The sequence below is a fragment of the Musca autumnalis genome, unplaced genomic scaffold, assembly GCF_047663935.1.
Source record: "Musca autumnalis isolate F117 unplaced genomic scaffold, ASM4766393v1 scaffold_4, whole genome shotgun sequence".
NCBI classification, from domain to species: Eukaryota; Metazoa; Arthropoda; class Insecta; order Diptera; family Muscidae; genus Musca; species Musca autumnalis.
The window spans coordinates 113,810,609-113,823,328 of record NW_027411977.1 but is presented as its reverse complement, the minus strand read 5'-3'; the positions used below and the strand labels follow the sequence as shown (position 1 = coordinate 113,823,328).

The window sequence follows — 12,720 nt, the reverse complement described above, 5'->3', positions numbered from 1 at the left end:
ATAAAATCACAAACAAAATGTAAACAAGCAATTCACAGTATTGCATTATTGTGAGCAAATTTGACGTTTGACATGATTGAAGGTGATGTAACACCTTCTTATTCCACCATGGCTACAACTGAATGCTGAAAACCAATGAAGAGACATATAGAATTGAAAGCGTACAACAAGAACAATAGCAAAACAAACATAGAAAAGTAGTGATTGGAATTCTTTACAGTAATTGTTGTTGTAAATTTGATGTAAATAAACTAAATGCTTAATAACAATTTACGTTACAATTCAAATTCTTAAATTAACAGAAATTCGTCTAAATTAGCTTAAATCAACCAGTTACTTTAGTAGCAATATCATGGTTACGTATACCACTTTCAATACGTTTTATACGAGTCAATGACATAACGTCGGTGTCATGCTTAAGTGTTTCATACGCCATTTGTCCGTTTTGAGATAATCGCATTTTAATGTTTTGCGTCACAACTGCGTGGAAATGACTAAAAGAAATATTTATATTTTTGACTTGAAATATTACTAATAGTATATAGAACATTATTGCAAAAATATAGAGGAATATGTATTGTAATATAAAAGTTATAGAGATTTTTTAAAAAAAAAAAGAATTTTTGTCGATTTGTTCCATATCCACACTTATGACACAAATGTGAAATATTGTACATCACATGGAACAAAGTGACAAAAAATTTTTCAATCTTTGCCTCAATAAATTAAATACTTCTAAATCGAAAATTAAAGTTAAGATTATTGAAATCTATTTTTAAACTTGTAAGTTTTGAACAAGTAAGAACGGCGTTAAGTTCGGCCGGGCCGAACTTGTTATACCCTCCACCACAAGTTGTATTGAAGTAAAATGGAATAATTAGTTTCCTTTCGTGTATGAAGAAGACTTAATACTAAATTTCAGCAATTTCGGTAAAACAATGTGAGGCACCATTCTATGGGGACTATTTCAAAAAGTCGATCTATACCGACAAATTTCTGACGGAAAGTTTTTAGGCTCAAAGAAGACTAAATACCAAATTTCCCATATTTCGGTAAGAGAATGTGGCTAAAACTAAAAAAATACCAAAAATCAAGAAGTAAGCTTCTATGGGGATATAGGAAGACGTGGACCTATACTGATAATACTCTTCTGGAATATTTTATAACCCTTGGAAGACGAAATAACGAATTTCTGCCATTTCGGTTGGATATTGACGTCACAATTTTAAGTATTACGAAAATCCGGAGGTACCGTTCTATGGGGGCTATATCGAAACGTGGACCTATACCGACGAATTTTAGTTAGAAATGGGGCAATATGAAAGCGTGGACCTGTACAGACATATTTCTGGCGAACAGTTTTATATCACATTGAAGACTAAATACCAAATATCAGCCATTTTGGTGGAATATTGAAGACACAACCTTCAAAATACGAAAAATCGGGAGGTACTTTTCCATGGGGGCTATATGAAGGCGTGGACCTATACCGACAAATTTAAAGGGGAAGTATGAGTACCCCCAACGAAGTCTAAATACCAAATTTCTGTCATTTCGGTGGAATATTGAGGCCACAACGTTCAAAATACCGAAAATCGGGAGGTACCGTTCTATGGGGGCTATATGAAGGCATGGACCGATACCGACAAAGTTCTGGGGGAAAGTTTTATACCCCTAAAGAAGACTACGTACCAAATTTCAGCCATTTTGGTAGGATAACGAAGCTAAAACCTTCAAAATACCGAAAATCAGGAGGTATCGTTATATGGGGGCTATATGAAGGTGTGGACCGATACCGACAAAATTCTGTGGGAAAGTTTTGTACCCCTAAAGAAGACTACGTACCAAATTTCAGCCATTTTGGTAGGATAATGAAGCTAAAACCTTAAAAATACCGAAAATCGGGAGGTACCGTTCTATGGGGGCTATATCAAAACGTGGACCGATACCGACAAAATTCTGGGGGAAAGTTTTATACCCCTAAAGAAGACTACGTACCAAATTTCAGCCATTTTGGTAGGATAATGAAGCTAAAACCTTAAAAATACCGAAAATCGGGAGGTACCGGTCTATTGTGGCTATATGAAGGTGTGGACCGATACCGACAAAATTCTGGGGGAAAGTTTTATACCCCTAAAGAAGACTACGTACCAAATTTCAGCCATTTTGGTAGGATAATGACCCAGCAAAATAAATTGGAAGAAGTGCAATGTAGACTAGTTCTTTCACGGCATGTTTTTATGCAGTTCAAAGTTCAAAGAGTCGTGAAAAAGGCACTCCATTCCTCACATTTTAACCGCATTTGGATGCAATCCAAAGAATCACATCCATTTGTCACATTTTAACAACATCCGGAGGCAGTTCAACGGAGTCGTGAAAAAGGCACTCCAATTCCTCACAATTTAACAGCATCCGGAGTCGTGAAAAAGGCACTCCATTCACTACATTTTATTAGCAGTTGTTAGAGATCCCTACCTGTACATAAATCAGTTTGTACATCTCTACAGGCAGCGGAATACATTTCCAAAAAGAGATAATCGTGTTAACATTTCCAAAAATTTGTTAATACAAACTAAATAATATTTAATTTGTGAACATTTTTCCGGTAACTCACGAGAAGAAAATTTCCCAATGGTGTGCTGTTGGAGTACATGTCGAAATCTTAACTGGTGATGGGAAGACAATATCAAACCCATTTAGCAGATGAAGCAAAAGCACTTAAGCTTGGATTAAATGAAGAGCGCAGGAAACACACATGTTTGCGATTGAATTCAATAGAGAATTTTCATAATTTGTGTTAATTTAATAAAGGTATTAATATTTTTGTTTTACACAAATAATAAATGCATTTTATTTTGTTATTCAAAACACGTGCTATGGACTGCCTCCTATTCTACTCCAAAGGGTCAGTTAAAATGCAATGCCAAAGGGTCAGTTAAAATGCGGTGCCAAAGGTTCAGTTAAAATGCTGTGCCAAAGGTTCAGTTAAAATGCAATGCCAAAGGGTCAGTTAAAATGCGGTGCAATGGAGTGCCTCTTTCCAGGGTCACTCCCTTGTAAAAATCATGAGTGAAAATGCATAATTTGATGCACTTCCAAATCACTTGTACATATCATTTAACTGCCTCTTTGGAGGCAAACTTTTCGCTGGGGTAGCTAAAACCTTAAAAATACCGAAAATCGGGAGGTACCGTTCTATGGGGGCTATATCAAAACGTGGACCGATATATCCCATTTTCAAACTAACCATCCTGCAAGTAATAAAAACTTCTGCACCAAATTTTGACTCTCTATCTTTAAAATTGCGATCTGTATCTTGATTTCAACAGACAGACGGACAGACGGACATGGTCAAATCGACATAGAATTTTATGCTGATCAATAATATATATACTTTATAGGGTCTCCGACGAATATTTCGATGTGTTACAAACGGAATGACAAATTTAATTATACCCTCCATATGGCGGAGGGTATAAAAAGTTTAAGTTTACGAGTCGATGCGTGAATATCTCGGAAACTAGAGCAGATAGGAGAAAGCCGACTAGAAATTCAGAAAGATCATACCGAAAAAACATAGAAACAACCTGTATCTCAAAAAGTCAAAAATGGCGCATGGAACACTTAAGCATGACACCGACGATAATCATCTGCCGAAAATTTCGCCATAACAAATTTATAGAAATTATCAAAGAAAATGTGCTACCACACTTGGCTTATTGTTATTGAAGAAGAACTATTTCAACATTGATTGTTTAATAAATATTTCGCCAAGAGCCATAATTATTCAAAACGACCATACTTTGGTACATAATTATTTTGAAGAAATAATGATACGAGCATACCACCCCTAACCATACGTTACACGGTATTTGTTTAACATTTTGTATTAACTTATTTTTATATCCAAGTGTATACATATCACAACGAATGTGTGTAGTTTTTTGTAGACCACAACCACTAAGCCACCTTTAGTTGTAAAAATTCAAAGGTGACACCTTGAACATTATCTATCCATTTGGTTTTTCTTTCAGGCTACATTACCATCGTCGCTGGCATCCCCATTGCTATCAACATCTTCAACGGCTTCAACATAATCACCAAGTAACAAAAACATATAGTTATCACCTATGGGCAAGTGTATATCGAAAAATCCTACATCTCTTACGATAGCATTATCTGAAAAAGATTTGGCAACAGCTAGTCATATTTTAAGTAAATTCAACGAAAGTTCAGAGTATATTGCACTTAAGGACAAGCATAGGAATCAATTATGTGAGTACTTTGCTGTCAACAATACTTGTGCACCGTCAAATGACGGTGGCGAGGTTGTTGTCATCAGTACAGCAGACGTTGTTGGACCAACATCTAAGGGACACATTTTCCACAGACATTGTTACGAAGACAATTTCGAAGAGACGCCAGATGGAAACGGGCAAAGAGATGGAAAGCAATTTTGGCATCAGCCACCACAACAAGAAAATAACCAAGAAAACACTTGTTTACATTCACTGGACCATGGAATGGCAGTGTACCGACTGTTGGCAGTGGAGCAAAATCAGCCAAAGATCAACGCTAACAATTGGCCCAACAAAGGCAATGATGCATTTGAAAATAACGATGATGATGACAGTGTTGTAAGAAGCAATGCAGCCCAACAAAATGACGATTGTAATGACTATGGAGACGTCATAGAGTCTGTTGTCGATAATGACGGTTATACAATTGCAATTGTTGGAGCTTCGAGTTCTTGCCATAGCAGTGCGGCTACAAATAAATATTTCGCCACAATGAGTATCATTGACAACAATGGCGACAACGACAACAACAATAACAATATCACCAACCTTCCCAATAATAACCACCAAAGTACTAACAACAGCAATAATTATTACGTTGATGTACCACAAAACTTGACTGAACTACTCCTCCATCATCATGGCACACAAAAGGACGACACTACACAACAAACTGTGACAAACGCAAATCACCATCAACATCAACAGCAGGGAGGACCTGTAATACGGATTTACAATTCTAAGATGAAATTGAAGAAATCGAAAGGATTCAATTACGGCGAAGACGCTGAAAGTATCACAGCACAAACACAAACGGTAAGTAAAAATACGCATGAGAATGTATTTGTAAGAGTATCTCTTCACTATAACAACTAAATTATATAATTATAATTGAGTCTAACTTAATACAGATGCCAATTAGGTTTCATTAAGCAACCACAGCAAGTAGTTCTTTGGAAAAGTTTGCATTAATTAAAATGTTTAGTATTGTTGTGGTGGAAGAACTAAGCACAACTATAGATCATAAAATTTGAACTCAAAAACTAATTTTATCATCTGTGAGAGTGAAACTAACGAGAGTATATATATTTAAGGTTTCACAATAAAAAAAACTGTAAATACATACATACATATGTATGTATGTACATAAATGCAAGAAATTGATATATGGTAATATTCAAAAATGTTTTACAATCGTTGAAGTTGAGGTTCATCATTTGATAAGTCGCGAACTGTCAATATATTTTATACAATATGAATATCAATTTGAAGCATTGTGGCGTGTTTTTTTATTGGGATAGCGTTTGCAATTTTGTTTTTTCAAAATTGTCTGGCTTAATCCCATTGTTGTTGTTTTAATATTTTAAAACAACTATTTTATTAGTGGAAAAGATTTGGCATTGTTCGCCAAGGGGTAAGGCAGGGAATACTATAGTTTCGATCCACGCCACTGGATCTCATCAGTTCCCTTGTTTCTTGTTTGTGGATATTCTCCACCGAAGTTATTTTTCAATAACTTCTTCAACAAGAAACTTTTTATACCCAAACATCAATCGTCAGCTCGAAGTATAAAGGTAAGCAAAGAAAAAAGTTCAATGAGAAGTTTTTCCTTGGCAACCTCATACAACTCCGACGAAAGTGTCTGCGAAAACAATTCAAACCTCTTCCACTTGTATGTGTCGTCGAATTTCGACAAATGCACACACCAAAATTTGGTTGGTCTGCTTTACAGCAAAAACACTAATAAAATAGTTGTTTTAAAATATTAAAACAACAACAATGGGATTAAGCCAGACAATTTTGAAAAAACAATATGAATATATTTATATTAATTGAAGTGTTTTAGCCGGGGTCGCATAAAATGAAACATAACAAATAATTTATGTGGAAGCTGTGTTGGTGGTAATATTAAAAAATGGGTAAAAATGTGTTGAAGTTTGCAAGTTTTTTTGTTTTCTTTCTTGATTTCTGGTCAAACCACGGAAAATTTAGGCCTGAGCTCAAAGAAAGAATTGAAGAATACCCCTTGGGCAACATGGTTCTAATGTATGACTTTTCGATATATACACTGCATCCCCCTAAAATCGATGCTGACATTTTGAAGTTTTGAAATCTAGGTTTTTTGAATTTTTCTTTTAATTGGAAACAGATAATTACCCAAACTATTTATTGGATTGTAGAACTCGTGATTCCACGTCGTTTGACGTATATCTCATGAATGTGCTTCATACAGCTCCCTAGTAATAGGAGTCCAAAGTCGAAATTTTGGTGCGTAAATTTTCTTTAAAAACCTATTTTTTGGCTTCAAAATGTACAACTGTGACTTAGGTACCCTTAAACACCGCGTGATTTTAGTTTTTTTACGCGCCGGATCTAATGAACCCTTCCGCTTTCAAATCCATCCACTAAAACGGCGGTTATAGATTAGGGTTATGACTTTTTGACATTTTTCCTCAAAAATGATTTCCTGTAGCAGGGATGAATGAACTTTTGCCTATTAATCACTATGCTATCGTTTATTCCATTGAAATATAAAAAAAGTTCACGCACAAATCGATTTTAAAAAAATAATTTTTAGAAAAAAAATATGAAATGAAAAAAAATTTTTTTTCAAAAAATTATTATAAGCCCACTAATAACTATAATAACGTTTATTTCATTCAAATATAAAAAAGTCGCGAAAAAAGTCACTTTGAAAAAATTTTAAATTTTTTGTTTTTTGTTAAAAAATTATATTTTTGAATAAAAGCGTTTACGACATTTTTACGATTCTCAGAATTGACGAAAAATAGTGAGAAATAAATTTTATGTCATTTTAATTATCTCATGTGGCTCTAAAGTTCATTTCCAATTATATATCTGTTTTCAGTGACTTCAAAAAATTGTCCTTAATTTTGATAAATTCAAATATTAAAATCATTTTGTGCGTGAGGTTTTTTCACCGAATCACCTTATAATTAAGATTTTATGTAATCTTATGGCAAAACTCATCACGCTATGATACAGGGATATGAGGTTGTAAAAAAGTCATAACCCTATTATAGATACCTTGAAAGTAGGAAATTCTGCAAAATTATATTTTGATGATTCCGCATTCGCATTGAACCGCGATTTTCTTTGGTTATTTTTACATAAATGGAATCCTTGATACGCGATGATATTATTTTCCAAAACCGTGTGGCATAAATTACCGAGATTCTGGAGTAATATTCGTATTTCGTATAAAATAGAATTTGGTAGCACATCCGCGGTTCTTGACGAATCTGTTTAAAATTTGTTATAATGACGTATTTTTTATAGTCGGTCACTGAAATCGGATGCGCCTTATAATCTTATGTACATCGCGCAATTTTTACCCATATAAAGGTTTTTTGAACAGAAGGATGCAGCTGACGGCACACTTTGGCCGCTGAATGAAAAGTGGAAAAATCGCTACATATTGATAGAGATGCACTCGGTGTATCTGAAAAGTGCATGCGCCTTAACTGATTTTAACGAATTCGCGAATTATACGTTTTTTAACTTTTATGTTTTTTTCTTTGGTTGTAATTTCAATATTACTTTCTATTTCATAATCCTATTGTTTATCAAAGTAAGCAAATACACTTTCGGGTATGTCATCGCATTTTCCCTGAAGAAGTTTCAGCAAAGTCCGTCAGTGCTTGCATCGAAATTTAGCGAAGTAGTAGAATAACTCCCAAAAACGTTTTTTCTATTTTTCGTATTGAACAAAAAAATATATTTTTGAAATAATATTCCAACAATAAGTTTTCGTCTTTTGTTCTTGCTGTAATATGGCAGTTATAAATCCTATCGTTAAAATTTTGGTCTCATATTTTTCTACGCGTTGTCTAGAATCTGTACGTATTTTTAATTTATTTTTTTTTCGAGTTTTATTTGGAATCTAAATTAGAATAAATTAAATTTACTCCAAGATTTTTTCAGTATTTCTTGATTTTCCGCGAAAATATAAATACATTTAGTAAATATTTAGGCATCTACGGATAGATATTAAATGCTGTTAACGCTTTATATATACTTTTTTATTACAGCAAAAATGGAATTTTTAAATATTTTTTCTTTGTAAGGGAATAAAACCCCCCATAACTTTGGAGCGCAGCATCCAATTTTGTGAACGCGAACAGATTTGAAACCACGAATTTTTTCTTAATCTATGTTCCAAAAATTGCGGATGTACTCGCAAAAAATTTTTTAACATTTCTTCCAATGGAATTGCAAAAGAAATTTTAAATTTACCATATACCAAAAATTTTTGTATGATTCATATAGAACTTGAAATATTAATGGCCTGTTTCAGTAAGACGATTCATTAACACATCGAAATATTCGTCGGATACCCTGTAAAGTATATACATTTTTGATCAGCATGAACTCCTAAGTCGATATAACCCTGTATGTCCGTCTGTCAGTTGAATTCAAGATACACCTCGCAATTTCTAATTGTAATTTAGTATAGAAGTTTCTATTCCTCCTAGGATGTTTGTTATTGACAATGTTCTATATCGGTCCATGTTTTCATATAGCCCCATATAACGGTACCTCCCGATTTTTGGTATTTTGAAGGTTTTAGCCTCATTATCATACCAAAATGGCCAAAATTTGGTATTAAGTCTTGGTTGGTTATAAAACTTTCCACCTGAAATGTGTCAGTAGGGGTCCTCGTCTTCATATAGCCCCCATAGAACGGTACCTCCCGATTTTCGGTATTTTGAAGGTTGCGGCCTCAATATTCCACCTAAATGGCTGAAATTAGGTACTAAATCTTCCTTGGGGGTATAAAACTTTACACTTGGAATTTGTCTGCATAGCCCCCATAGAACGGTACCTCCCGATTTTCGATATTTTGAAGGTTTTGGCCTCAATATTCCACCGAAATGGCTAAAATTTCGTATTTGGTTTTCGTTGGGGATGTAAAACTTTCTACCTGAAATTTGCCTGTATAGTCCACGTTTTTGTATAGCCCCCATAGAACGGTACCTCCCGATTTACGGTATTTTGGAAATTGTCTGAAATTTGTCTGCATTACTCCATTTGTCTGCATAGCCCTCATTTATATAGGCCCCATAGAACGGTACCTCCCGATTTTCGGTGGTTTGAAGGTTGAGACATAAATTTTTCCACCGAAATGGTTGAAATTTGGCATTTAGTCTTCGTTGGAAGTATATAACTTTCCAAATTATATTCGTCGGTATAGTTTCGCGCTTTTATGTAGCCCCTAATAGAAGGGTACCTCGCGATTTTCGGTATTTTGAAGATTGTGGCCACAAGATACCATCGAAATGGTTAAAATTTCGTATTTGCTTTTCTTTGGGGATGTAAAACTTTCTACTTGAAATTTGCCTGTATAAGTCCACGTTTTTGTATAGCCCCCATAGAACGGTACCTCCCGATTTTCGTTTTTTTAATGTTGTGGGGGTATAAAATATTCGCGATGATAATTATAAGTATAGGTCCACGTCATCATATAGACCCCGTAGAAGTGTACCACCCCCGAGTTTCGGTATTTTAAAAGGTTTATCCACATTATTCTACCGAAATAACTGAAAATTGGTATTTACAAAAGATTTTTATAGATACAAAACATCCCTTTCAAAAAGTCAAACAGTATAGGTCCTCGTTTTTGATGAACCCCATATAATGTAGGCCCATTTAAGACTTTTTGAAGATCTTATTCACATTTTTCTAACGAATTGGTGTTAATTGAAATTTTGTGTCCCAGAACATAGAAAACTTATTAACAACAAGTAAGAACGGCGTTAAGTTCGGCCGGGCCGAACTTGTTATACCCTCCACCACAAGTTGTATTGAAGTAAAAAAAGAATAATTAGTTTCCTTTCGTGTATGAAGAAGACTTAATACTAAATTTCAGCAATTTCGGTAAAACAATGTGAGGCACCATTCTATGGGGGCTATTTCAAAACTTTGATCTATACCGACAAATTTCTGATGGAAAGTTTTTAGGCTCAAAGAAGACAAAATACCAAATTTCCAATATTTCGGTAAGAGAATGTGTCTAAAACTAAAAAAATACCGAAAATAAAGAAGTAAGATTCTATGGGGATATATGAAGGCATGGACCGATACCGACAAGGTTCTGGGGGAAGTTTTATGCCACCAACGTAGACCAAGTACCAAATTTCAGCCATTTCGGTGTGATAATGAAGCTAAAACCTTCAAAATACCGAAAATCGGGAGGTACCGTTCTATGGGGGCTATATGAAGGTGTGGACCGATACCGACAAAATTCTGGGGGAAAGTTTTATAGCCCTAAAGAAGACTACGTACCAAATTTCAGCCATTTTGATAGGATAATGAAGCTAAGACCTTCAAAATACCGAAAATCGGGAGGTACCGTTATATGGGGGTTATATGAAGGTGTGGACCGACACCGACAAAATTCTGGGGGAAAGTTTTGTACCCCTAAAGAAGACTACGTACCAAATTTCAGCCATTTTGGTAGGATAATGAAGCTAAAACCTTTAAAATACCGAAAATGGGGAGGTACCGTTCTATGGGGGCTATATGAAGGTGTGGACCGATACCGACAAAATTCTGGGGGAAAGTTTTATACCCCTAAAGAATACTACGTACCAAATTTCAGCCATTTTGGTAAGATAATGAAGCTAAAACCTTAAAAATACCGAAAATCGGGAGGTACCGTTATATGGGGGCTATATGAAGGTGTGGACCGATACCGACAAAATTCTGGGGGAAAGTTGTATATAAAGAAGACTACGTACCAACTTTCAGTCATTTTGGTAGGACAATGAAGCTAAAACCTTAAAAATACCGAAAATCGGGAGGTACCGTTCTATGGGGGCTATATTAAAACGTGGACCGATATATCCCATTTTCAATACCAACCATCCTGCAAGTAATAAAAACTTCTGTACCAAATTTTGACTCTCTATCTTTAAAATTGCGAGCTGTATCTTGATTTCAACAGACAGACAGACGGACGGACGGACAGACGGACATGGTCAAATGGACATAGAATTTTATGCTGATCAATAACATATATACTTTATAGGGTCTCCGACGAATATTTCGATGTGTTACAAACGGAATGACAAATTTAATTATACCCTCCATATGGTAGAGGGTATAAAAAAAACTATCCATATACGAGGGCTGCACGAAAACAATCTGGCCTAGGCAACATCTCGTTTTGCCAGGCGCCATTTGACTTTTTTTGGACAGCAAAGGAATTGTGAAAAAAACAATCGCGATGCTTTAAATGACATTTATAAGATCGTCACAGACGACGTCTTGGATCTACGAAAGTAAGCCAAATTCAACAAAAGTTGTTCATGGAAGAAGACCATCGTAGCAAATGGTAGCCTGTTTCTTCGGAAAAACTGACCGTGTGGCGACGATACGGCTTGAGAATTGTAGGACGGTTAATTCTGAGAATAACACTACAATTTGTTTGCCTGATGTCTCCTGAGAAATTAGAAAAACGAACAAGAGAAGACGTATCGTTCTGCATCATGACAATGCGAGTTGTCACACATAGATTCAAACCAGCGCCAATTTTCAGAAAAACCTGGCCAAAATCGATGAAATCAATTCATAAATTTACACTAAATAGTGTCAAATAGGATCCCACTGCGTGTAGTTATGAAAAAATATATACGTTTTTATTTTGGTAAGTGGACACAAAACCAGGTCAAAGTGACCCTATTTGGAAGTTTTCTTTTTGTCTCAATTTTTAAGTTGTTTTTTGAATATATTCTTGTAATTCTAATGAAAGGTATGTAAAACGTATTTACAATGTTGAGGATCGCCAATGAAGTGCGCGTTTTTTTTAAATAATGTCCATACCTGTTGATTTTTTCAAAGTAAATTTTCACAATAAATTAAGAAAAAAAAGTTGTGAGTAAGATGGAGTTGGGCTGTGTATCTTACCATTTCATAAAAAGGGAAGAGTTTTTTATCAATTTCCATCGAAACATCCTGCACATATTTGCACTTTTTGTTTTTACGTGGCATTTTGTCTTGCAGATATGTACAGATTTTCTTTGATCCAGAATGTCAGAATATAGTATAGTGTCACTTTCTGGCGTTTGGGTATAATTTAGAGTTTTGATGTATTCTAGGACCTATAGTAAAATTTTATGGCGAACAAATGTCTAGAATATTTTGATCTGATTCTATCACATTTTATAGCAGATTTTAAATATTTGTTGAAAAGGGACCAAAAATACCCCTTTATGATTCACACGAGGGTTAATATTTTTAAGAAAAATATTCCTCACATTCTTGTCAGTAAAGTTGCCAAATACATTATACACCTAAAGTGTAAGGATTCCAAGTGGTCTCGGTACAGGTCCACACCTTAATATAGCCCCCATAGGTACTTCCCGATTTTTGGTATTTTGAAGGTTTTGGCCTCAATATT

At 34.9% G+C, this 12,720-nt stretch overlaps 1 protein-coding gene across 22 annotated transcripts in view; it reads left to right on the top strand.

Annotated features, from left to right (window-relative positions):
* Nucleotides 1-12,720, top strand: part of LOC141402734 (uncharacterized) — a 313,145-nt gene that overhangs the window by 122,917 nt on the left and 177,508 nt on the right. For 21 of the 22 annotated variants that reach the window (XM_073984628.1, XM_073984627.1, XM_073984626.1 and 18 more), the window contains exon 2: nt 4,035-5,114. In XM_073984628.1, coding sequence (XP_073840729.1) covers nt 4,131-5,114 — 984 coding nt within the window. In that variant the 5' untranslated portion in view covers nt 4,035-4,130. The remainder of the gene's footprint in view (nt 1-4,034; nt 5,115-12,720) is intronic. The other variant, XM_073984647.1, reaches the window with a different exon arrangement.